The sequence below is a fragment of the Nycticebus coucang genome, chromosome 22 (genome assembly GCF_027406575.1).
Source record: "Nycticebus coucang isolate mNycCou1 chromosome 22, mNycCou1.pri, whole genome shotgun sequence".
In the NCBI taxonomy this organism is placed as follows: Eukaryota; Metazoa; Chordata; class Mammalia; order Primates; family Lorisidae; genus Nycticebus; species Nycticebus coucang.
This window is the reverse complement of record NC_069801.1, coordinates 60,058,658-60,084,919: the sequence shown is the minus strand read 5'-3', so window position 1 is coordinate 60,084,919 and position 26,262 is coordinate 60,058,658. Positions and strand designations below refer to the sequence as shown.

Below are 26,262 nucleotides of genomic sequence, written 5' to 3'. Positions count from 1 at the left end.
GGTAATTCTAACCTGCAGTTACAGCTTCCAGCAAAAGCTCCTGCACTAAATTTATCTTTTTCTGACATTTCTCCCTGTTACTCAAGCAGTTAAACCGAAGTAACATTACTAAAATACCTACCTCACTTTGAAAGTTAGAATTGATTTCTCCATAGACATTAAAAAAAAAAGAAGGAAGGATAAATTAGCCTTTAATTATTGCTGAAAAAGCACTAAATTATGTTTAATAATGAATTTAGATTATGACATTCAAATAGATGTTAAGATCTATGTATCTAAATCACAAATATATTTTACATTTCTATTTCTGTGGATATTGCTTATATGATAAGCAAGACAAAAAATTATTACTGAATCTTCCACAGATCATCTTAAAAAGAATAGTCAAATGCTTTTTATTTATCAATAATTTTCTAACTTATTAATTTCAAAATAATCACTTCTTGAAAGGTCATTTTTAAGTTTCCCTATCACTGCTTGTTGTCAGTGGGAAAAGCTTTACAAATCCAAGCCTGTAAATTGAGTAAAGTTCAAAACAGATAACTGAATGTCTCTCCCGGATCCCTTTTTAACCAAGACATTTACTCCGTATAATATATCAGATTCAGAAAGGGCCGCAGTGTCAGCGACACTATTGGCAGCTGTGTTCACAGCTAAGGGCCTGGCTTTGTACAGCAATACACTTATTAAATTTCTCCAGAGACCATGACTCATTAATCAAATATTCATACATCTCTGTAAATACATACTGAACAGAGAATACCCTCAGAGCCAAGCATCCCAATACAAATGCTCTTTCATGCAACACTGACAAAGTCCTGAGAACATGTGGGGAGTTTTGCATTTCTGATGCACTGTGTACTCTCTAAGACCCATTTCCTAAAATCAGAACACAAATGATCTCACTGATCGCAAGTGTTAGAGGGTTACAATTAAAATTATTCCACTGTTGCTTCATAGCATCTTTTTTTAAAACGAGGACAGTGAATCAATTCTTCTGTTCTTTGTTTACCATCAAACAAGTAATTTTTTCCCAGGCGGATGAAGAAACCCAGGGCCATGCTCCTATTAATACAAGAATTTGTATTAGCATGAAAACATCAAATCACTACTCAAACTAGGGAGGCCAAATAACTTAGCATATTAGCAGACGTGAACTTGCTATATTTTGCAAAGTCCTCAGTCTGTTTTATACCGCGGGGAGTTTCCCCCTCTTGCACAGTAACAAAGGCCTCTCTCAGTTGCAGTCTCTGGAAAATTGGGGTCTGAAGGCCGGGCAAGTAGAGACAGCTCAAAATGTCTCCTCAGAAGGCTACTGAGGTCAGGCTCCTCACCTCGGGGTGGGCAGAACGTACTATGGGAAGGGAGGAGAGAAAAGGCGCATCTTACATGAACGTCCCCTGTCTGGCAGTTTCTGAAACAATGCCACTAAAACACCTCCCACACTGCTATCTCTTTAACCTGTTCTCCAAATTCTTCCCAAAATTAGACCCAAGCCTTCCCTTCCACAGCCTCCCTGCTTCCATGTCCACCCAGCCCAGTTCTCCTTCTCCACTCACTTGGCCATTTTCTCCACCCTCTTCCTCTCAGTCTTTTGGACCCCCTAATTCAAAACAATGCAGGTGCCAGGCACGGTGGCTCACACCTGTAACCCCAGCACTCTGGGAGGCCAAGGCAGGTGGATCGAGACCAGCCTGAGCCAGAGCAAGACCCTCTGTTTCTAAAAACAGCCAGGTGTTGTGGTGGGCACCTGTAGTCCCAGCTACTCCAGAGGCTGAGGCAAGAGGATCACTTGAGCCCAAGAGTTTGAGGTTGCTGTGAGTTGCGACGTTATGGCAGTCTACCGAGGGTGACAGAGACTCTGTCTCAGAAAAAAAAAAAAGCCAAAACAAAGCAATACAAAAACAACCTGATGCAGGGAAAATGCCAACAGGCTTTGGAATCAGGAGAAGTTTAGACCTGCAAGTTACCATCTATGCTAACTTGGCAGATGGGATGTATGAGATCCCCAATTTCTTCACTTGTAAAGCGGAGATAAGAATATCTACTTCCAGGAATTTTTGTGAAGACAAAATTAAATGACACCTATTTTATAAAATACATGGTAAGCACCCAATTTAAGTGGCATTGTTGCCATTGGAATCATCCTGGCAATCATTAATCTTCTATCTCAAAATACTGATTCAAACTTTTCTTTTTCCTGCTAAGACTAATTCCCTCCTAAATTTAATCAGCAAAGAGATTTTTAAGTCTCTCTGAATCAGGTAGCTTTGCATTCCAGGTCCCCAGTGCTGGCTCTGTCTTCACACCCTCTCCTACAGAGGCTTATATCACCTACTTCAAATATTCGAAATGTTCCAACTCCAGGTTTCAGCCCAAAGTTCTGCTTTTCCTATCAGTTCCAGACCTTCGATCACTCTATTTCTCAAACTCCCTCACTTTAAATCCTTTGGAAGTCCGGTAAGTCCTATGATCTTCTCAGAAAAATGTTTTTAAACGTAAATGAAAATGCATATGGCTAAAGGAAACAGTTACTAAAATATTTTTTAAATTTGAGGCCTATAGTAATATATTTACTTATTTATCAACACATTAATAAACCGTAGCAAGTCCTACCATCATTTCAAAGCAGTGTAAATATTTCAAGATATGCACATGTAATGTTTTAGTTAGATGCTAATAAAACTAAAGGCATGAATTTTTTCTAGCCCAAGTTCATGGATCCCTAAATTCTATTCATGGGTTCATCAGGTTAAGAACCCCTGCATTAAATTACTTGCTGTTTCTTAGCCTCATCTAAATTCACTAAGTATCCTATATCCACAGACTCTACGGAATTCTATCTGCATCTTACACACATATTTGTATGTAAGAGTACGACTTAAGAAATTATATTCCAATTTTATTTTATTTTTACTTGTTAATTTCAGAATATATATATATTCCAATTTTAAATCTTCATTTTTAAAAGTGCTAAAGATAAACCCGAGTCCTTCTCATGTCTATCCCTCTGTTTTTTCCGTCATAGCACCCTTCCTCCCATGTCACTGACAGCCATCCGCCTACGCAGGTATAAATTTCTGCCTGACAGTGGCAACCTTCAGTAATCTGGCCTCAACACAGGTTTCAGTATTATCATCCACATCACTCACTTACTGAATTCCAGCAGTGCCCCCCGGTCAGTGTAACAACCAGAACAACAAGCACACGGGAAGATGCTTGACATCATTAGTTACTAGGAAAATGAAAACCAAACCCACAATAAGGTACCCCTTCATCCTCGCAAGCAATAAGGTAAAAATTATTAAGATAGACAATAACAAGGGCTAGTGAGAAAGCAGAAAAACTTCAAACAGTTATGCATTGTGGGTAGGACTGTGAAATGGCACAGCCCCTTTGAAAAACAGTTCGGTAGTTCCTCAAACAGTTAAACATAAAGTTAGTACGTGACCAGCAATTCCACTGCTAGGTATATACCCAGGAGAAATGTGAAAATTTGCCAACACAAAATCATGTGCATACATGTTCATAGCAGCATTTTCACAGTAGCCCAGAAGTGGGGAAAAATCCAAAGTCCATCAATTGATGAGTAAAGAAAATATGGTATATCCAGCTAATGGAGTATTAGTCAGTCACAAAAAATAACAAAGTGTTGATACAGGCAACAACATGGATGAACACTGAAAAACATTATTCAAAGTGAAAGGAGTGAGACACCAAGGCCGTGTGTTATGTAATCCCATCCGGATGAATGTCTGCAGCAGGAGAACCACACAGGCAGCAGGTAGGTTAGTGGTTGCCAGGGCTGGGGTGGAGAGTAGAGGGCTGCAGAGCAGCAGTGTCGGTTAATAGGTGCAGGGCTTCTTTTTAGGGTAATGAAAACGGTCTGGAATTTGGCAGATTGTCTAGTATGGGAAGTATTCTATACCTCAATAAAGCTATTATTTAAAAAAGAAAACCACAGGATAACACTTCACAGACTGTAAAAACAGACATTAGACCTACATAGACATTAGAAAAGATGTACGCAATCTGACACGCCTAAACCACTGTAAATATCATGAAGTTTAAACGTTTGAACACATCTTACAAGGTCACACTTTGAGCTCTGAGCGGATGCTGCTTGCCAGCGAATATTACAGCCTTTGTATAGCAGCTTATGCTTTTATTGGATTTTATATTTCATTTCCCCTTATTTTGTAAACATAGTTAGGAAACAGAAAAATCAAAGGCTGAAATTAGTGACAAGAAATGTAGGTCTCGGGGTTTAATTTAATTAATTAGAGATAGAAATAATAATTAGCCTCAATGAAATGCTCAGTCAACTGTATATTCTGCTATAGGTTAAGTCAATCGCATTTTCTGTAAGAGAACAAAAATAAAGGACATCTATGAAATGATGGAAGTACATCATCAAGAGCATGTCAAGCCCATACAATTAAAAGTAATTTTATGGGCTTGGTGCCTGTAGCTCAAGCGGCTTGCCAGCCACATACACCAGAGCTGTAAGGTTCGTATCCAGCCCGGGTCTGCCAAACAACAATGACAGCTACAACCAAAAAATAGCCGGGCGTTGTGGCGGGCGCCTGTAGTCCCAGCTACTTGGGAGGCAGAGGCAGGAGAATCGCTTGAGCCCAGGAGTTGGAGGTTGCTGTGGGCTGTGATGCCACGGCACTCTACCCAGGCGACAGCTTGAGGCTCTGTCTCAAAAAAAAAAAATTAATTTTATGTTTTAAATGTTTTTATATTTTAAACTCAAAATGTTTTAAAACTTCTATTGTTCAGTTCCTTCACACTCCACTGTCCACAAGTGTCTCTGCAGGTACAGACATGGGCTGGTCCGGCAGCCACAAGTCTGGCCCAATGGCAGGTGAGGTTTATGAGTCAGTCACGTGTCACAGGAAGGACTACCGTGCAAGCCAGAGGTGTAGAACAATGTCAGTAAATAAATCAGAATATAAAAGACTGAACCAGTGGCGGCCCTTTTCTTCAAATCGTTAAACAAATAAATAGGAATCAAAATTCAACCTACCGAGCAGGTGATGTGCACAGCAATCTCAAACAGAAGGGAGTATAGAAAATGGAAAACGATAGGTTGAAGTATAAGAATGGGCAGATTTTCTCTATGATACCTATCTAAAGTATGTATTTATCTATACGTCCATTAAAATCCTCTGCTGCACCTAGACTACTGACTTTCTTCATCTGTCCCATTACGTTGACGATCCACTTTTTAGGGCTCCTATTTATCGTCCCATTAATCACAGATCTAATTCCAAACCCTAGAGTCATTAGCTATATTTTTAATGCAAGTGAACCGATCATAGCAACATCAGCACCAGAGATACCACATTGCACAAAACCAAGGAGCACCATCCTACAGCATGGCAGCCCCGTGTCCACTGTTATCGGTATTTACTTTCTTCCAGTGCCCACACCCCATTTTAAATCATCCCAGTCTGCAAGTCTTTTTTTTGGAGACAGAGTTGCACTATGTCACCCTGGGTAGAGTGCTGCGGAGTCACAGCTCACAGCAATCTCAAACTCTTGGGCTTAAGCGATTCTCTTGCCTCCACCTTCCAAGTAGCTGGGACTACAGGCACCCACCACAGCGCCCGGCTATTTTTTTGTTGCAGTTGTCGTTGTTTGGCAGGCCCAGGCTGGATTTGAACCCACCTGCTCCAGTGTATGTGGCTGGCCGCTGAGCTACAGGTGCAGAGCCTGCAAGCCTTTTTAATTCATGTATTTTTACCTGTGTCAGTTTACCATGGTGTGTTTGTGCCTAGATACTCTCAAAACTTAATGCCAATAATTTTCTCATCCTTTTGTCATCAGACTTTTATTGGATTTCCAACTTACTTTTGTTTACCCTTCCTGCTTACAAAACAACCTTTTAAAACCCATAAAATCTCAATTAATTTGTATATTAAAATAAACAATAGTTATAATTATTAATTTATTTTTAAATAATTCAAATGAAGGTAATTCTTTGCAGAATACTTTTTTATGATTCACCCTTAGATGAAAACCTTGGAAGACTGGGTTTCTAAATTTCTAGAGGAATTGGTTAGAGGATAGCATGCTAAAGAAGTAATTTTTCTACCTGATAACATGTATTCTCCACATTTAACATATTTTTCTTATCATTGTGAGAGAATAAGCGAGATTTTATAACTGTAGCTGTGAATGTTTTGGGCCATTGCTTGCCACCAATAATGTCAAGGAAGACTGTAAAAAAGAGAGGAAAATGCTAACTCAGAAATGTGTCTGCAATACCAATTCTAAATATAATATTTTTCAAAGTTTATAGGCAAGGAAAAAAGTCTTTAAATAACCATGATAGCCACACAAAAAATGCTTAAGATTTTAAAACCGACTAAAGATTCAAACTATAAAGTGATATAAAATTTATATTTTAGAATCAATAGGATGTTTCCAATTTTTCCTGGTCTGCTGTTTCACCTTTTCCATTCTGCACCTTCAGAGGACTCGGTGCAAACGCTCAAGTGAATAGAACTATTGAATCATAGTTGACTGATAATACCGAGGCCTAATACATATCACGTGATATTTACTCTCCTGGAGTTTTTTGGAAGGCATTTGCTCTTCTTTTTATAGAAAATAATAATCTCTATCCTATCCCAGAAATTGCCTCTATCTTATATTCTGGATATCCTGCTTCTATCTGACCATTATTTTAAATTCTCAGTTTCTTCCTCATCTGTCTGCTTAAATAATTCATAGAGTGATATTTTCAAATCGTTTTTATCATTATCTATCCTTCCTCTTGCTTCTCAAGTTTAGAAGATCCTTTATAGTTTTTTCATGGTTATATAGGAATATATAGTCAAAAAGACTTAGATGTCAAATGCAGACTACTGAAGACCATCTGTGATAAAACACAAAAATGAAACTTCTTCCTAGCAGGAAGAAATTAGAGAAAAAGAAACAACAACAAAAAATGATGAATTAGTGTGATTTGACCAGGAATAACGTGCTTTCTGGCACCAAGTGCTAGGAAGGATACTAGAGATCTCTGAAAAAAAATAGCAATTTCTGCTACTTTTGCTGTTCTTTAAAAAAAATTATTCTAAAAACGAGATGGAATTCACACATGTATATTTACGTATGTTTACTCTTGGATAATGTTAAATCCTAAGGTTAAAAGAACACCAAAGCAACCAAAATTTTTAATCCTCTAAAGTAGTCTTCTAGGGCGGCGCGTGTGGTTCAAGGAGTAGGGCGCCGGTCCCATATGCCGGAGGTGGCGGGTTCAAATCCAGCCCCAGCCAAAGAAAACACAAAAAACAAAACAAATAAAGTAGTCTTCTAATAATCCAGGTTTAATAAGGTTTAATAGAAAAATAGAAAAATGAGGGCGGCGCCTGTGGCTCAAGGAGTAGGGCGCTGGTCCCATATGCTGGAGGTGGCGGGTTCAAACTCAGCCCCGGCCAAAAACCACAAAAAAAAAAAAAAAAAAAATAGAAAAATGAATACCTCGGGAATGTTTTTTGATACCTTTATACTATAAAGGACCATATCATTCACTCATTCAGCAAATGATGACTTTTAAAAGACTGCCTGCTGGTAGTTAACACACTGACAAAGGTAACTCAAAGTGTCGATCTTATGAAGAGGAGAGAAAAGAAACTTCACCACCAAAAAGTCACATCAAGAATTGTAAAAATTCATTTCTGAAATGTTAATGGTAAAACCCAGCATCTCAATATTAATGTCTTAAAGAAGGACCCTCCTATCATAACTCCAAAAGAACATTTATCTTAGAATCTTGTCCTTTGTTCCAGGCTGAAAGAGATCAGCCGTGAGCTTTATTGACTGAGTTTACTAGCTGTCACAACTTGAAACGGAATCTGTGTCGAAGTCTGAAACCAGGCTACACAGTACCTTTATTCTCAATCTAATAAGATACTTCAGTTGCTGCTTCCTCAATAAAAGATTAACATAACTTTTGGCTGGTCTTCTGCTGAAGTTCAGTTAGCAGGCAAGATAAATTCGTCAGCTTCTCAATTTCCATGCTTGCATTCTCTCATTCATATATATTATTGAATAACTTTTTATGTGCATATTACGCTAAGAATTTCTGATTCTAACATTTATTCCCAGTCATGAGGATGATTGTATTATGTGTTTTGTTTGTACTTTTCAATATCATTCAATGTAAAGGAAGTGTCTGCCTCCTCTCCTCTCACATTAACTTTGCCCAGGTGTAATTTTGTCTTATCCCAAAATTCTACTTAAAATTAATCCTAAAATAAGTGGAGAAAATAAAAATGCTATCCTGTAGCTCTAAGTTTTCATACAGTTGTAAGAATATTTACAATCAGTTGTGATCCATTTGAAAGGAGGGTGCTCTCATCTGACATGTTTCTTACAGAGCCCCACGGACGTTGCCGTTGTGTAGGGACCAAGGGGGACAGTTGCGTAGATGGGGGACCGTGGTGTCCAGCACTGCATAACACCAGCTTCCTGTACCTTACTGCTTTGACATTCTAGGAAAATTAGTATTGGGCTTAATTTGTCCAGATTTTATCTAGGGTAAAGGAAAAGTTTAGATTTTAGACTATTTACTTCAATTCAATAAACCATCCTCACTGGGAAACGTCAAACCTGATTTCTTTCATCAGGCAATCTGCCCACCCTTTATTTCAAGTTTACATGCAACTTTAAACAAAAGGCTTTCTGTTGGAGGAGAGCCATGACTTTAGATGATACACAATTTTATCTCTTTATAAGTTACCTTTCTACACTGAAACACAGAAGTTCCATACAAATTTTAACATTTTCTTTCAGAGCCATGTTATATGCCTTTATTATAAATAAACAATCCATTTGGGACTAATCTGTCAAATGAAAGGATTAAAATAATCCCAACATTAAAACCAAAACAAAAGCATTTTATCTTCTCACATCTTTATTATTTATTTTATAATCCTGACTCTTGTACTTTTTTTTTTTTTATCACAAATTTGCCTTCAAGTAACACATAATACACTTAAGGTAGATTCACCTTCCAGAGGGTCCCAGTTTTTCAACACCACTACACTGCTTCGTACAAACAGCCAAAAAAATGACACAGAGCAACACCTGGGGATGTCCTTCCTGGTACTTTAGATTTTAAAACTGCATAATATGTTGAATTTCCATAAAATTTCACTTTTGTAACAGGAAACAAACCCTACTACTATTTTGTAATTGCCTTTATCTGATTTGATTGGATGAAGTTATTAATAACATAACTTTTAAATTTATGGGGGAAACCAGTACTTTATATTCACTCCTTATAGAAGGCTCAACAACAAGCATAATGAAGTCATTATAAAATCATACTGCCAAGTATTACCTTGATGTATAATTCTGCTTATACAGCTGTGTGCATATCACAGCTAATGCACACTGCTTAATTATCAAGATATATCCAGAAGCATCCTTTGGTTATGTGAACAGCAGGAGAGACAGCACTAAAGATTCATTCTCTGGTCTTCTGGCCATCAATACAAGCTGAAATTTTTGAAACTATTTGATGATTCTGGTATTTGGGGACAGGAGACCTATATCATAAAACTTCTAGGAGACAAATGGGCTCAGGTGAAAGACTTCGAAGATAAAAGGCTGATAGTTAAGGCAGAGTTATCATTAGCAAATTGCAGAGAGACAGGGAAGCGATGAGAATCGCTTGATATTTATTAGAGAGCAAGACTCATTAAATCATTTCTCTTGTAGAAAAATATTTCAAACTTGTATATTTTCAAATGCTCTTTTCATAAAGAACACAGAAAATTAAAGAAAATGTAAGATATTTGTGAAAATAAGCAGTTTCCAGTATACTTGTTTCTCATTTCTCTTCATTTTTCCTCTTTCAAAGGAGTTCTTCTCATCGGGCACAATTGTGCTAATCTTTAAAGCAATACAAACTCTTCTGTGCTAAATCTTTTTAATCTTTTCTTTTCCTCCTCTGAGAAAAGGTCTTCATTGGTTGTAGTAGATGTAAAATCATAGTCTCTGGAATGACCCTTTACAAAAGAAAATAAGGGATATTTCTCCTTAGAGGAAATTCTCAGCATCTGTAACAAAGCACAGAAGAATCGCTCACTAGATGCAGAGTGCACACCGGGGCCACCCCACAGCCTCTTCTGTCAGGCTCCTGTCACTCACAGTCACCCAGCGCTATTTTAACTGTTCTGGCTAAAAGACAAACTGATCAGCATTGAATAATTTATCCCTGGGTAAATACATACTTCTCCATTAAGACTAGCTCATCAAAATTAAATATATGCTCACTCCCACCCTCCAGTCACCCAAAAATAAGTCTTCCGGCCATTTTTATTAAAGAGTTACACTGTGATTTCTTTTGGGAGTTACAGACAATGAAACAAAATGGTATCACTGACTGAGGTAAAATATTGTGAAAGACTATTTGGTAGCCTGACACACACAAAAGCCTTAAAGTGAGTCAGAAGGTCCATTCTAATCTCAACTCTGCAACTGACCTCAATGAGACCTTGAACAAATCACCCTACCCGGGTAGTGTCTGTAAAACAAGGCAGAAGATGCCATTTCCCTATCTCAGAGAATTGTTAAGATCAAAAGCAACTAATATAAAGTTGTTTTCAAAAATTAAGTTTGATTTTTTCAGACTCCTATATTAAAAAAATATTTTGATTGAATCTTTCTACACTAACATAGTAAACATAATAGTATTCTCATACATAGTATTATGTTATTAAGTGTTAAATGTCCAACTTCCTTTAAGTTTGACATTGATATCTCTAACATTTCACTTTAATTTTTTGTTTTGTATGATTTTATGTACATCTTCATTCTTTCAAATGGGTGTTATGGATTGTGATTACTTCTTACATATATATTTTTAGGGCATTTTTTGTGAAATCGTGGATAAGTCAAAAATTCATGTTATCTTTGAATGTGAATCCCATCATGGCACCAAGGCAGTACAGACAGCTGGAAATGTCAGTGACAGGGTTGGGAAGGATGTGCCGATGAATGTCCAGTATGTACAGATTGGAAAAGTTCCATTCTGGTGATTTTAATCTTGAAAATGAACCACGTGGGTGACCTGAGACCACGGTGGATAATGATGAGCTAAAAGCTTTAGTAGAATTGAATCCATTTCAACCTACATGTGAATTAGCAGCAAAGTTTGATGTTACTATTCCAACAACACTGGACCATTTGAAAGAAATCAGCAAAGTAAAGAAGCTGGGTAGATGGGTTCTGCATGAATTAAATAAGCATCGGTAGAGAAACTGTCTTGAAGCTTGCCTTTCTTTGCTGTCATGACCATTTCTACACCGTGTTGTTACACGTGATGAAAAATGGATTCCTTTTGACAACTGTAAGCATTGCACAAAATGGATGGATGAAAAAAAAGTTTCAAAACACAGTCCAAAACCAAATATTCATCAAAAAAGCTAATGGTGTCTGTTTGGTGGCCAGCGCTGGTATTATCCACTATAGCTTCATGCAATCTGATCAATCCATTACAGTGGTTGTCCACTGCAACTACTGGACAGAATGATGAGGATGCTTGTGATGAAGCTCCTGAGACTTTGCTCAATGCAGACAGGCTAATCCTCTTGCAAGATAATGCTTGACTACATGTTGCACAAACAAGGCTGCTCAAACTACAGAAGCCGGACTTAGAAACTCCCTGCCATCCAGAATATTCATCAGGCCTTGCATCAGCTGTCTACCACTTCTTCCAGGCTTTGGATTACTTCTTGCAAGGAAAAATATTCAATTCTCAACAACCCATGGAAAACCCCTTTCATGACTTCATCTCCATTCTCTCTCTAGGCTTCTTCACTGCTGGTTTAAACAAGCTACCATAAAGATGGCAAAACTGTGTTGACAGGTTAGACACATACTTTGATTAATTGTACTGCTTCTTGAGATATATTGAACTAAACCTTGGATTCGGATTTAGACATTTCGTATTTGATGACCTAAATATATTTGTCAAAACCCTCAGAATAGCGAACCTTAATGTAAACTATGGAGTTTGAGTGATAGAGACGTGTCAAGGCAGGTTCATCCACTGAAACAGAGGAACCACTCTGGTGTGGGACGCTGGCAGTGGGTGGGGGATATATAACAACTCCCTGCACCTCCCACTCAATTCTGCTATGAACCTACACCTCCACTAAGAAAAAAAGTCTATTAAGAATACATCCTAAAGGGTAGCTGAGTAGAGAAATAAAGTAAGTGATAACTTACCAGAACATAAACATAATGTGAAAAAGAAGTAACTTTAAGACAAAAATGAAAATGCCAAAGGAAATTTTAGAAAGTATCTAGTTCACTCTCACTTGCCAAATGGCAAAATTCAGACACAGAATTTAAATGACTTTCGCAAGATGGTATATAAACAGTAGCAGCAATAACAAAAAGAGATAAATTGATCATGAATTACTGGGATATGAGACATCAGTGACTTATTAATATGCCTTTCAAAACACTTTTCAGAGCTCTGAGCCCAAATGAAGAGATAGAATCTCACTCTATTGCCCAGCCTGGAGTGCCGTGGTGTCAGCCTAGCTCACAGCAATCTCAGACACTTGGGCTCAAGGGATCCTCCTGAGTACCTGGGACTATAGGCGCCTCCCACCATCCCTGGCTAGTTTATCTACTTTTGGTAGAGACAGGGTCCCACTCTTGCTCAGGCTAATCTCAAATTCCTGAGCTCAAGCAATGCTCACACCTCAGCCTCGCAAGTGCTAGGATTACAGGTATAAGCCACTGTGCGCGGCCATTTTTTATCTTTTATACCATATTTTCACTGTATTTTTCTTACTTGAGATATGTCTAGATATATAAACACCATTGTGTTACAATTGCCGACTGTATTCAGTACAGTAACATGCTGTGCAGGTTTATAACTAAGGAGGAATAGGCCATAGAGGTTGAATATTCCTTGTCTGAAATGTTTGGGACCAGAAGTATTTCAATTTTGAATTCATATTTTGAAATATTTGGATTATCTATAATTACTGGTTCAGTATCCCTAATCCAATAATCTGCGACCCAAAACCCTCCAACTATTATTTCCTTTCAGCATCAGGTTGGCACTAAAAAAGTTTCCAGTTTTTAAAGAATTTTGGATTCAGGTCTTCAGATTTAGGATACTTAACCTGTACCATATGTCATCTCAATTTGTGCAAGTATATTCTAGGATGTTCACACATGGTGAAATTGTCTGGAGATACATTTCTCGAAATGTGTCCCTGTCTTTAAGCAATAAGAGCATATAAGGGAAAATATACTCCCGTTTTTATTTATTTATTTATTTTGTAGTTTTGGGCCGGGGCAGGGTTTGAACCCGCCACCTCTGGCATATGAGGCCGGCACCCTACTCCTTTGAGCCACAGGCACTGCCCTCCTGTTTTTATCACAAGAGCTCACATAGTTGAAGGAAGCTAAATATGCAAGTGACGTCACTGTATTCTATTTCCTTGCTGCACAATCTTAAATCCCAGTGCCCCAACTTTTACTCTCACTGTCCTTAAAACACTCTCTTCTAGCCCTCAAATAAAAAGGGCTTTTATTAGTTCCCATTCTCTTATTTCTTCTTCTTATTTCTACAAAAATCAACACTGCTGAGCATTTCTTTCTTAAAATGCTACTGCCTTGATTTTTCTAATACTTTGCTTTCTTGTTTCTCCTTCTATTTTCTGAATAATTTATTCTCTACTTTCTCCTTCGTTGATTCCACTTTTACTGTTCTAAAATACAGACAAAAATCAGTTATTGATGCTTTATCTCTATATATCAACTCACTCCGCATTATCTCCCTTAAAATGTCATCTGCTCCTCGTTTCAATAATTTCTCTGCTAGGCTTTATCATCACCCATGTTTTACAGATAGAAAGAACTGAAATGGAGCGGTGCCTGTGGCTCAAAGGGGTAGGGCGCTGGTCCCATATGCCGGAGGTGGCAGGTTCAAACCCAGCCCTGGCCAAAAACCACAAAAATAAATCAATAAATAAATAAATTAAAAAAAAATTTAAAAAAAAGAAAGAACTGAAATGTAGAGAGGTCAGGTAACATGTAAGGTCACAGATTTAGTAACTGACAAAGCCATGATTCGAGCATAAGCCCTGGTGCTGGTATAACCACTGCTGGTACTGCCTTCAGTGCTAAGTGGAGACATGATCACAATATCAACTCAAATGCATAATACCAAAAACAATTATTTCTTCCTACCAAAATTAGCTCTCTTCAAAACTTTGCTATTTCTATCAATGGTAACAGCATTTAAATTAATTAGGAATCATTTTGTTACAAGTAATAAACATATACAAAGAAGTAAAAAAAAAAAAACAATCATTTTAAATAAAAGGAATGGTTTTTCTAACAAAAAGTCTGACATGTTAGCTTGGTTAATTGACATCAGACAGTTTCTACAATTCTCCTGGTCTTTCTCATAATCACAACAGGACTGCAGAAATCCCAGTGTTTACATTCAAGGCAGGGGCAGGTGCACATATGGGGAATGACAGCATCACATCTAATTCCCTTACATAGGAGAGCAAAGGCTTCCCCAGAAACTTCTAGCACATACCCACTTCTACTTCAGTGACCAAACTGTAGCTAAATAAGTAGGTTAGAAAAATGGGCATTTGGGTGGGCAATGGCTCCCCAAACAAGAAGGGAGAGGAGAGGCAACATGGCGACTGGAGCCAGCTTTCATCAGAAACTCCCGTCCAGAGGGAAGATTATGGCCAGAATGTACCCAACAGTGCTGAAGACCGGGAGCAGAGCTGAGAGAGAAGAGTGATAACTGCACGTCCCCTCTGCTGAGGCAAGCTGTGACTCCCAGAAAGCAAATTTCAGACACAAAACTCATCCCAAAGGAAAAGTGTCCGCCTCCTCCCCCAAGAGTATTGTTTCTCATTTTTTTTCTTTTTGGTTCACTGTAGGTTTTCTACAGGTGAGCGGTGAACTGAGGACCTCTTGTCTCACCCCACGGGAAAGAGTTGCAGGAAATGGGTACTACTTATCCAGAGGGACCCTGCTGTGACCCTGAGCATTCTCTTCCCAGGCATGAAAGTTGAACTAACGTTTTCCCTGCCATGTTGAACTTCTAGTCCACCATTCCCACCTCGCCTGATGGTCCAGAAGCCTAACCCCTGCAGAGACTGGAATGTCTGTGGTTCACTTCCAGGTCTGGGCACTGCAAGGGCTGTAGGGGCCATGGCAGAAAAGCTACACTGTAACAGTGAGCCCAGCAGTTGTGCAGACAAAAGGGGGAGGCTGTTGGGCTTGGCTCTGTGAAAGTGCAAATCAGCTGCGGGAGGCTTGCGAGCTAGGCACCCCACCCTGCCGGAACCGAGTGCACAGTGCCCCACCCAGCCAGAGCCGCTTGCTTTGCACCCTGCCTTGCTAGGGCCCCGGGCTCCACCCAGCCAGAGCCACTCACTTTGAGCCCCACCCTGCCAGAGCCACCAGGTGTCCCACCCTGCCAGAATCGCATGCAGTGCACCCCACCCTCTCCTGGAGCGGCTGCTACAGCCATCTCCCTGGCCATGGGAGCCTCCGGGAGCTGCGCAGGGATATCTCCCACGAAGATTCAGCAACAGTAGAGGATCCTGCCCTGGCACCTCCCCAACTCTGATGACTGCCAGAGGAAGCCAGACCTCGCCTTATAGGGATACCAGTGCTGCTGAGTGACTGGGGCAAAGGCACAGTGGTTGAGGGAGAAAATCATATGCTGACTTGTTATCCTCAGGTTTGAACTGAGCTTAGGTGAACACTCTCCAGTTGTCACTGAGTACCCAAGGCAGGCAAGCCTCAGCTCCCCCAGCCAGCAGGTGGCAGAGGGTGGTGGCTGGCCAAGGAGGCATTGACTTTCTTTTGACTCTGGCAGATGCAAAGCCCTGGCACATCTGCTTATCGGAGGGAGCAGGACCACAGCCCTATGGGGTTCCCAGTGACTGGGCATGAAAGAGATGCAAGGTGGGGAAAGAGATTCCAGATGCCTGGTCCACCTCTGCTACTGGGAGCACCTTTCTGACTCCGCGGAGCACTGGAGTGAGCCATATTTGAGCAGCCAGTAGCTCTCTGCTATCCAGTTGCTGGAGACCTTTCGAAGTCTCCCACTTGAGAGTTGGTACTGACTGGGTCAACTGGTTTGGAACTCCTAACCTGGGCCAATCACCCAACGACCCCCTCACGGGGTACCCTGGTTGTGTGGCAACAAGAAAGGTTGATTTTCCTTTCCCAGTTATTGCCCACAGCGGGTGGGGTATCTTAGTTACTTATATTTCTCCACAGCTGAGACTTCAACCCAGAGTCGCTGATCCACTAGGATTGGAAAAAGACCAGCTGAATACCAGACAGAGCCACCTACCCCCACGACCCCAAGGTCCTCGGAGCCTCAGACTGTAATACCATATGGCTCCTTTGAAAAGCCGTAGGGGAAGAAGCTACAGTCACCAGTCCAAGACCCTTGGCAAAGGGCTGGTTAACCACAACGATAGGAGTCCCCAATCCAATTTCACCTTACCTGCCCATCTAGCCAAACGGTGAAAAATAATCATGGGGCGGAATCAGCAGAAAAACTCTGACAACATGAATAATCAGAGTGGATCAACTCCCCCAAGAAATGACAAAACAGACACACCAGATGATCCCACACATAAACAAATGGCTGAGACGTCAGAAATCGAGTTCAGAATTTGGATGGCAAATTAAGATCAACAGAATGGAGGTAAAGATGGAATTAGAATTTCAAGGAGTAATTCAAAAGTTGCCTCAAGAATTCAAAGAATTCAAAGACAAAATCACCAAAGATTTTGACACATTGAAGCAAGAACTTGCAGCCCTCAAAGATCCGAGAAATACAGTAGAATCCCTCCATAACAGAATAGATCAGGCAGAAGAAAAGATCTCTGACATGGAAGACAAAGCTTTTGAATGCTCCCAAACACTCAAAGAGGAAGAGAAGTGGAAAGCAAAAACGGATCATTCTCTCAGAGAGCGCTGGGGATGATTCAAAGAAAACTAATATTCGCCTTATAAGAATTCCTGAAGGTGACAAGGTTGCTTCAAAAAGCACAGATGCTCTACTGCAAGACATAATGGAGGAGAACTTCCCAAACATGGCAAGAGATTCTAAAATTCAGATAGCAGACATTTTCAGAACCCCAGCACAACTCAACCCAAATAAACCATCTCCCAGACACATTATAATTAACCTTGTCAAAGTTAATATGAAGGAGAAAATTCTGCAAGCAGCCACATGTAAGAAAATCATAACCTACAAGGGGAAGAATATTAGAATGACTGCAGGTATCTCTGCTGAAACCTTTCAAGCTAGAAGAGGGTGGTCATCAACATTTAATCTCCTAAAACAAAAAAACTTTCAACCCACGATCCTGCATCCAGCTAAACTGAGTTTCATTTATGATGGAGAAATTAAATACTTCAATGACATTCACATGTTGAAGAAATTTGCCATCACTAAACCAGCTCTCCAGCATAGTCTCAGACCTATCCTCCATAATGACCAGCACAATCCTCTACCACTCAGAAACTTTTGCTCAAACTACAACTTCTACAGTGGCAAAAGGATTAAAAGTGTCCATTGGACTTTTAAAAAACTTAATACCTAAAATTCTACCAGGCTTATCAATACTCTCAATTAATGTGAATGGCTTAAATTGTCCTCTAAAGAGGCACAGGTTGGCTGGCTGGATACAAAAACTCAGGCCAGATATCTGATGAATACAAGAATCTCATGTTACCTTAAAAGATAAATATAGACTCAGTGTGAAGGGATGGTCATCTATATGTCAGGCAAATGGAAATCAGAAAAAAGCAGGTGTTGCAATTTTATTCGCAGATACAATAGGCTTTCAACCAACAAAAGTAAGGAAAGATAAGGATGATCACTTCATATTTGTTAAGGGCAACACTCTACATCATGAGATTTCAATTATTAACATTTATGCCCCCAACCAGAATGTGCCTCAATTTATGAGATAGTCTAACACACATGAGCAACTTGATTTCCTCCAGAACCATAATAGTTGGAGATTTTAACACCCCCTTGGCAGTGTTGGATAGATCCTTCAATAAGAAACTAAGCAAAGAATTACAGACTTAAACATAACCATTCAACACTTGGAATTAACAGATATCTAAAGAACATTTCATTCTAATAAAACTGAATACACATTCTTCTCATCAGCCCATGGAATATCCTCCAAAATTGATCACATCTTAGGTCACAAGTCTAGCCTTAGCAAATTTAAAAGAATAGAAATAATTCCTTGTATTTTTTTTGACCATCATGGAATAAAAGTTCAACTCAGTAACAACAGGAATCTGCATACACATACAAAATCATGGAAACTAAATAACCTCCTGCTGAATGATAGCTGGGTCACAGATGAGATTAAGAAGGAAATTACCAAATTTTTGGAACAAAACAATAATGAAGACACAAATTACCAGAACCTCTGGGATACCTATAAGGTAGTCCTAAGAGGGAAATTTATAGCATTGCAAGCCTTCCTCAAAAGAATGGAAAGAGAGGAAGTCAACAACTTAATGGGACATCTCAAGCAACTGGAAAAGGAAGAACATTCCAACCCCAAACCCAGCAGAAGAAAGGAAATAACTAAAATTAGAGAAGAATTAAATAAAATTGAAAACAAAAGGATTACACAACAGATCAATAAATAAAAAAATTGGTTTTTTGAAAAGGTCAATAAAATAGATAAACCTTTGGCCAACCTGACCAGAAATAAAAGAGTAAAATCCCTAATTTCATCAATCGGAAATGATAATGGCTAAATAATAACAGACCCCTCAGAGATTCAAAAAATTCTTTAAGAATATTACAAAAAATTCTATTTGCAGAAGTATGAAAATCTGAAGGATGTAAGCACTCCAGTTTGTACAAATAATCAACACATTGAATCCCACAAAGGCATAAATGTATTCATGATCTATGTATATGACTTAATAAAAAAAAAGAAGAGGGGTGGGTATTGAATAGGTAACCAATGTTATTTGTACACCATTGGTTTAAGAAGGTGGAAGGGTGCTTCAGCTATGTCAAATGCTTCTGTTAGAATAAGTAAGATGAAGACTGAGATTCGACCAATGGACTTAGAAACGTGGGGTCATAGTGACCTTGAACAGAAGTTTTGGTAGAGTGGTAGAGGTCAAAGCACTCAAATATTTGCTGACACAGTTGGAGCAAGATGGTTGACTAGAGACATCTCTTTACCAGCCACCAGTGGTGAGACAGGGGAGAGAGGACTTCAGCTACCTCAGGCTGGGGAAACTTACCCAGAACCATCACTCTGGGGGCAAAGTGAAGCAGGAGGAGACTCTAGGAGTCAACAAAGAGGTCTGGAGCTGAGGAAGACAAGCACAGAAGGCAAGTGCTTGGGTACTGCAGAGAACTAGAGACAAGAAAGAACTGTCCTGAAGATTCTTGGTTTTGGACTGGGCTGCTCACTGGAGCTGCCTTGGAAGGGCTTAAGTGACCAAGTAAACTTGAACAGCATCCAGTGGCTGGTTTTGAGTACCAGGCAGGAACAGACCCCACGGTCCTAGTGCATGGCCAGGTGTGATGTGCTATTGAGCTCAGGCAGCCATCCTTGGGGTGAGTTGAACATACCTGCACTCTTGGAGATACTTTGTTGTCAGGAGGCACTGTCAAGATATGCCCTTTAAGAAATCTGGTGAGAGCCTTAGGATCCCAACCCTGCAGGAACTGAATGCCAACAAAGCGACTTTCATATGAGAGATGAATCACAACTGTAGCCCAAGATGAAGGAGGGAAAGCGAGGGGGATAAAAAGGGAGGGGGGTGGATCCATATAGGGAGGGTTAATGGTGGGACCACATCCTGATTGAGGACAAATAAGAAGATAGGACTGGGTCTCCTCTGAAACTAGAGAGTAGCTTCTGGCCTATTATCTTATCAGGGCAAAACCAGAATGTGTTCTTTGTCTCCTAAAACCACAGCGCCACACGGTGTCCAGGCAATATACTGCAATTGCTTCTTTTCTCAATTTATTTCCTTGGTTTTTGTGTTATTTGCTTTGTTTTGTTGGGTTGTATTTTTATTTTTTCATTTTTACTTTCTTCAATAGCAAGGGCTCCTCCATTTTTGTTATAGTTCTGCAGTCTCTTTTATTCTTTCTTCTTTTACTTCTCTTTTATCTCTCTTTTGATAGATTTTTCTACTTTTCTCATCTTTCCCACATAGATTTCTCATTCAAACACTAAGATATCCCTTTTTCCTTCATCTTATAGAACTGCATTTTAAATTTTCTTTATTTTTATTATTTTCTTTCTTTTCTCTGAGGACAGGGAGGGGTCACAGAATTGGTGTGGCTCAAAGAGGCCATGAGCTCAAGGTGTAGCGTGTTCTTCTAGTTTTGACTATTGGAAAGATGGGATTGGGAGGGACCCACTGCAACATACTGCTGATTTTTTTCTGTACTTGGAAGAGCTGGGGTCTTGCTTTTGTCTAGGCTAGTCAGGAGCTCTTGACCTCAGGGGAACAACCCAGCCCAGCCCCCCAAAGTGCTGGAGTTGCAAGTGTGGGTCAAGGCACCCCACTGAATACCACCATTTCTCCTACCTCTTTCTTTCTTTCTGTCCTTCTTCTCTCTTTTTCTTCAATTCTTTCCCTTCAACCTCCTTCTTTTTGTTTCCTTTATCTTTTTCTTTCCTTTCTCCCTTCTTCCTCTTTACCCCTCTCTTCCTTTTGGCCTTATACCAAAAGGCCACTCTAAGACCTAAGCTCAGAGGTAATTTAACGCAAAGGATGCAATGAGAGGAAAATGTAGGGGAAGGAAGTGCACAAGAAAACACACATGAAGAGGAACTAATAGAAAAATTCTGGCAACATGAAATACCAGAACAGAGCACCTGCCCACAAAGGATCATGAGGTAGTTAGCAAGAGGATTCCACCTACAAAGAAATAATGAAAATGACAGAAAAGGAATTTGAAATATGGATGACAAAAAATAAATAAATAAATAAATAAAAGGAATTGATGAGAAAGTGGAAAATAATCAAAAGGAAATCAAAAAATAACCCCCCAAAATGGATAAAAGATAAGAGGCTTGGTGCCTGTAGCTCAGCAGCTAGGATGCCAGCCACATACACTGGGGCTGGCAATAGATTAGGCTTCATCCCAGGGATGCAAGGCTAGTTTAACATATACAAATCCATAAATGTAATTCACCATATCAACAGAAGCAAAAACAAAGATCATATGATCCTCTCAATAGATGCAGAAAAAAAATTTGATAAAATTCAGCATCCTTTTCTAACAAGAACACTTAAGATTACAGGCATAGGTAGCACATTTCCTATACTGATTGAAGCCATTTATGACAAACCCAGTGCTAATACCACACTGAATGGAATAAAACCGAAAGCTTTTCCACTCAAAATTGGAACCAGACAAGAATGTCCTCTATCACCACAACTATTCAATATAGCTCTGGAAGGTCTAGCCAATGTAATCAGGCAAGAAAAGGATATAAAGGGCATCTAAATGGGGGCACAGGAGATCAAACTCTTGCTCTTTGTTGATGATATGGTCTTAGAGAATCGCAGAAACTCTCCCACAAGACTCCATGTGATCACTTGATCACAAGTGATCAAGAAATACAGTAACATCTCAGAGTATAAAATCAACATCTACAAATCAGTAGTCTTTATAAACGCCAATAACAGCCAAGTTGAGAAGCCAATTTAAGACACAATTCCTTTCACAGTAGCTTCAAAGAAAATGAAATACCTAGAAATATACCTAACAAAAGAGGCGAAGAACCTCTACAAAGAGAATTATGAAACCCTAAGAAAAGAAACAGCAGACGATATTAACAAATGGAAAAGCATACCATGTTCTTGGTTGGGAAGAATCAACATTGTCAAAATGTCTATACTATCCAGTGCAATCTACAGATTCAATACAATCTCTGTTAAAATACCAACATCATACTTTCAAGATCTGGAAAAAATAATTCTTCGCTTTGATTGGAACCAGAAGAAACCCCATATAGCCAAGGCAATTTTTAGTAATGAAAACAAAGCCAGAGGCATCACTCTACCGAACTTTAGATTATATTACAAGTCTACAGTGATCAAAAAAGCATGGTATTGTCATAAAAATAGAGAAACAGACATATGGAACTGAATAGAAAACCAAGAAATGAAACCAATCTTATAGTCATCTGATCTTTGATAAACCAAACAAAAGCATACACTGGGGAAAAGAATCCGTATTCAACAGATGGTGCTGGGAGAACTTGATCACCATATGTAAAAAAACTGAAACTGGACCCATACCTTTCACCACTTACAAAAATTGACTCAAGATGGATAAAAGATTTAAATCTAAGACATAAAATCATAAAATCTTGGAAGACAATGTGGGGAAAACTCTTGAGGATGTTGGCCTGGAGAAAGAATTTATAAAGAAGATTTCAGTGGCAATCGCAACAACAACAAAAATAAACAAATGGGACTTAATTAAACTGAAAAGTTTCTGCACAGCTAAGGACACAACAATAAAAGCAAATAGACAACCTTCAGAATGGTAAACGAAGGGGAAAGCGGGGGTGGGTTGATAGAGGGAGGGTTAGTAGGGGGACCACACCTGTGGAACACATTGTGAATACAAGTTGGATTTATCAGGTATAGAACACAAATGTCTTTAATGCTGTAATTGGGTAAATGAGGTGAAAGCTATGTTGATTAGTAGGATGTAAGCACTCCAATTTGTACAAATAATCAACAGATCGATCCCATAATGGCATAAATGTATTTATGATCTATGTACAAATGAGTTAATAAAAAAATTAATTAATTAATTTAAAAAATGGGAAACCATATTTGCATGTTACAAATCTGACAAAGGCTTGATAACTAGACTCTACAGAAAACTCAAATTAATCATCAAAAAAAAAAAAGACACAACAATCCCATCTATCATCACCGGGCAAGAGACATGAACAGAACCTTCTCTGCGGAAGACAGGTGAATGGCTAACAAGCATATGGAAAAATGCTCATCATCCCTCATCATCAGAGAAATGCAAATCAAAACCACCCGGAGATTATCACCTAGTGAGAATAGCTCACATCACAAAGTCTGAAAGTTGCTGATGATGGTGTGGATGTGACGAGAAGGGTATACTTTTACATTGTTGGTGGGACTGCAAATAATACAGCCTCTTTGGAAAGAAGTATGAAGAATCCTCAAAGATCTCAAAATAGACTTCCCATTTGATCCTGTAATCCCACTATTAGCCATCCACCCAGAAGAAAAAAATCATTTTATCATAAGGACATTTGCACTAGATTGTTTATCGCTGCTCAGTTTACAATTCCCAAGATGTAGAATTAACCTAAACGCCCATCAACTCAGGAACAGATTAACAAGATGTGGTATATGTATGCATACCATGGAATACTATTCAGCCATAAAAAGATGCAGACATTACATCTTTTGTATTAACCTGGATGGAGTTGAAACAAATTCTTCTTAGTAAAGTATCACCAGAATGGAAAAGCAAACATCCAATGTACTCAATACTAATATTAAGCCAGTAGATGACCTAACATACACCCAATAAGAGAAAAACTCAATTTGATTCAAGTTGGGAGAGGGAGAATGAAGGAGGGGAAAGGGCCTGAAGGAAGGGGATTGGTGAGCTCACACTTAATGCGCACAGTGTAAATGTACATGGCACAACTTTTGGGTGCAGGACCCAACTACAAGGGGGGATTCTACCTAACAAATGTTGCAACCTAGTTGTTTGTACCCTCACATGAACCTGAAATCGAAAAATATATATATTTGTTGACTGTATGAATGACCATATTAATGAACTATCAATTTATTCTCTTAGTCACCTAAATGTAAAACAAACTTGTCTGTGAGTCTCCCTTTTCCTTGCCCCCACGTCCAAGTGGCTACTTGGTCTTACTGATTCTTCATAAACTCTCAAAGCAGTACCCTTTTCCTTCAGCTCACAGCTTCTGTACTAGTCTAGGTCCTCAAAGAAGACATTACAAATTAATGAAGAAAGGTTAGACTCTTTGAGAAATAAATGATACTGAAATAATAATTTTTCCATGTAGAGGGTAAAAAAGATATCTACCTTAAAATATAGACAAATTCGAAATGTAAAACATAAAATTTCTGAAAGGAATATGGAAGAACATGTTTTTGACTTTTCATATTAAATATTTCTTTTGTATAAAAACCGTAAGAGAAAAGTTACCAATTCAACTATATTAAAATTAAAGACACCATTAACAAGTGAAAATAGAAGAATATATTTGCAATACACAGAACCAACAAAGTGGTAATCCAGAATTATAATGATTTCCTTCCTTCATATCAAATAGCCCTATAGGAAAAGAGAGAAATGAACAGGAAATTCAAACCACTATTAATACAAAAAAATACTTCATATCCATGAGATTGGTTAAAAATTTTAAAGTCTGACAATATCAAGTGTTGATGGGGATATGAAGCATTGGAAATTCTTATATCCTGAACATCTGATGTTATCTAACAAACCTGACAATATGCATATCCTATGACCCAGCAACTCCACTGTAATGTACCTGGTACAGCTATTTGAAATCCTATTTGAAATATTACATATGCAGAAAGAGATATGTATGAGAATATTGTTTTAAAACATTATTTGTAATTTAAAAATGAAACAAGAAATTATTAGGTTTTCAGAAACAAGCTAGATGACAGTAAACAAAAGAAAGTTGAAATAAAAAGTAGTGTATTGCAGAACAGACTATTATTCAGCAGTTTAGATGAGTGAGACCAACATGTATGGATATAGATAATGCCTAAGTCACTGTTAAAAAAGCTACAACAGACTTTTTATATATAATGATATAATTAATGAAAAAATGATAACACATAAAACAATATGTGTATTTGTGCATATATAACATATGGGTATGATATATTAATTCAGGATAGCATACTACCATTGGGAAGGAAGAAATTTAACATTGGGGGAAAATGACATGTTTCGATTACACATGTGATTTTTTTCTTAAGCTCAATGGTAGCACACAGGTATTTACTATATTTTAGGCAGGTAATTCTATACCTGCCTAGAATTTAAAAATTAAATTAATAAAAGTAACATATTGTTAAAGTATAACTTCTTCAGCATTCAAGACTTTCCACAATATTATTCTGACCTACTTTTCTAGCCTCGTCCTTCACTATTTCCTAGAGCAGTGTTTCCTAAACCTTGGACATTTATATGAATATAGCTCCTTTACTATTTGTTATGTATGCCAGCCATCTCTGTTACAACTAGTGAATACTTTCATTTTTAACTGAAGTAGTCTTATACAAATCAATAATAAATGTGAAATCACATGTTTAATATGGCAATTGTATTTTTCAATATGAATATAAACATAAAAGTATTAAAACGTCTTAGTGCCATCTAAAAACAACATCAAATGCCCACCCTTTGGGTTACACTGTCTTACACCAGCGGTTCTCAAATGTGGAGCCCAAGTTCACATGGAAGACTCGTTAGAAATGAAGACTCCCAGGCCACACCTCAGGGATCCAGATTCAAGAAAGGAAAAGCAAAAATCTTGCCCAATGTGAATCCTTGGTACCTACCAAATTGGACCATTTGCCATTCTTTAGATAAACTCTGTATTTCCCTTCTCTTATAGCTTTCCTCTTGTTAGTGCCTCTCCCTAGGCCAATGGATTTGAAGCCTGTACTTTTAAGGCCCTTCTTAAATATCACCCTCATAATAAAATACTTTGACTTGGATACGACACGGCTCTCATTTCCACACTCTTCGGCAATTTCAATCCATTTCCGTACGGAGGCTTACCATGGTCACGTAGCATTTAGACTACTTATCTTCTTCCCCCTCCCCAAGTACAAATGTTACTTGAAGACAGAAGCTTTATACCTTGTTTAAAAGTAGAGGTTACATCTCGGGCATTTTGTGCTTTGTATATGACAGTTATGCAGATACTTGCTGGACTGCACTCTGCTAAATATTGAATCGGTTTAATCATTTTTATTAATATTTTACAAGTCAAATAGCATAGGAGTTAGAGTATTTATTACAGATTAAACATGAGACTCTTAACTATTCAGCTTCATTTTCAAAATGAAAAAACTAAATCTTATGTAACAACAAATAATTTAAGTTTTAGTTTTTCAAGA

The 26,262-nt window shown here is 38.5% G+C and overlaps 1 protein-coding gene across 13 annotated transcripts in view; it reads right to left on the bottom strand.

Moving 5' to 3' along the window:
- The window catches only part of ATG4C (autophagy related 4C cysteine peptidase), a 150,721-nt gene that overhangs the window by 55,216 nt on the left and 69,243 nt on the right, over window positions 1-26,262 (bottom strand). For 3 of the 13 annotated variants that reach the window (XM_053575950.1, XM_053575962.1, XM_053575952.1), the window contains one exon: window positions 9,685-10,082. The exons of 7 other annotated variants lie outside the window; for them this stretch is intronic. In XM_053575950.1, coding sequence (XP_053431925.1) covers window positions 9,918-10,082 — 165 coding nt within the window. In that variant the 3' untranslated portion in view covers window positions 9,685-9,917. Of the gene's footprint in view, window positions 1-9,684; window positions 10,083-25,753; window positions 26,087-26,262 lie in introns of those variants that run through there. 3 more of the 13 variants (XM_053575951.1, XM_053575954.1, XM_053575957.1) reach the window with 3 other exon arrangements.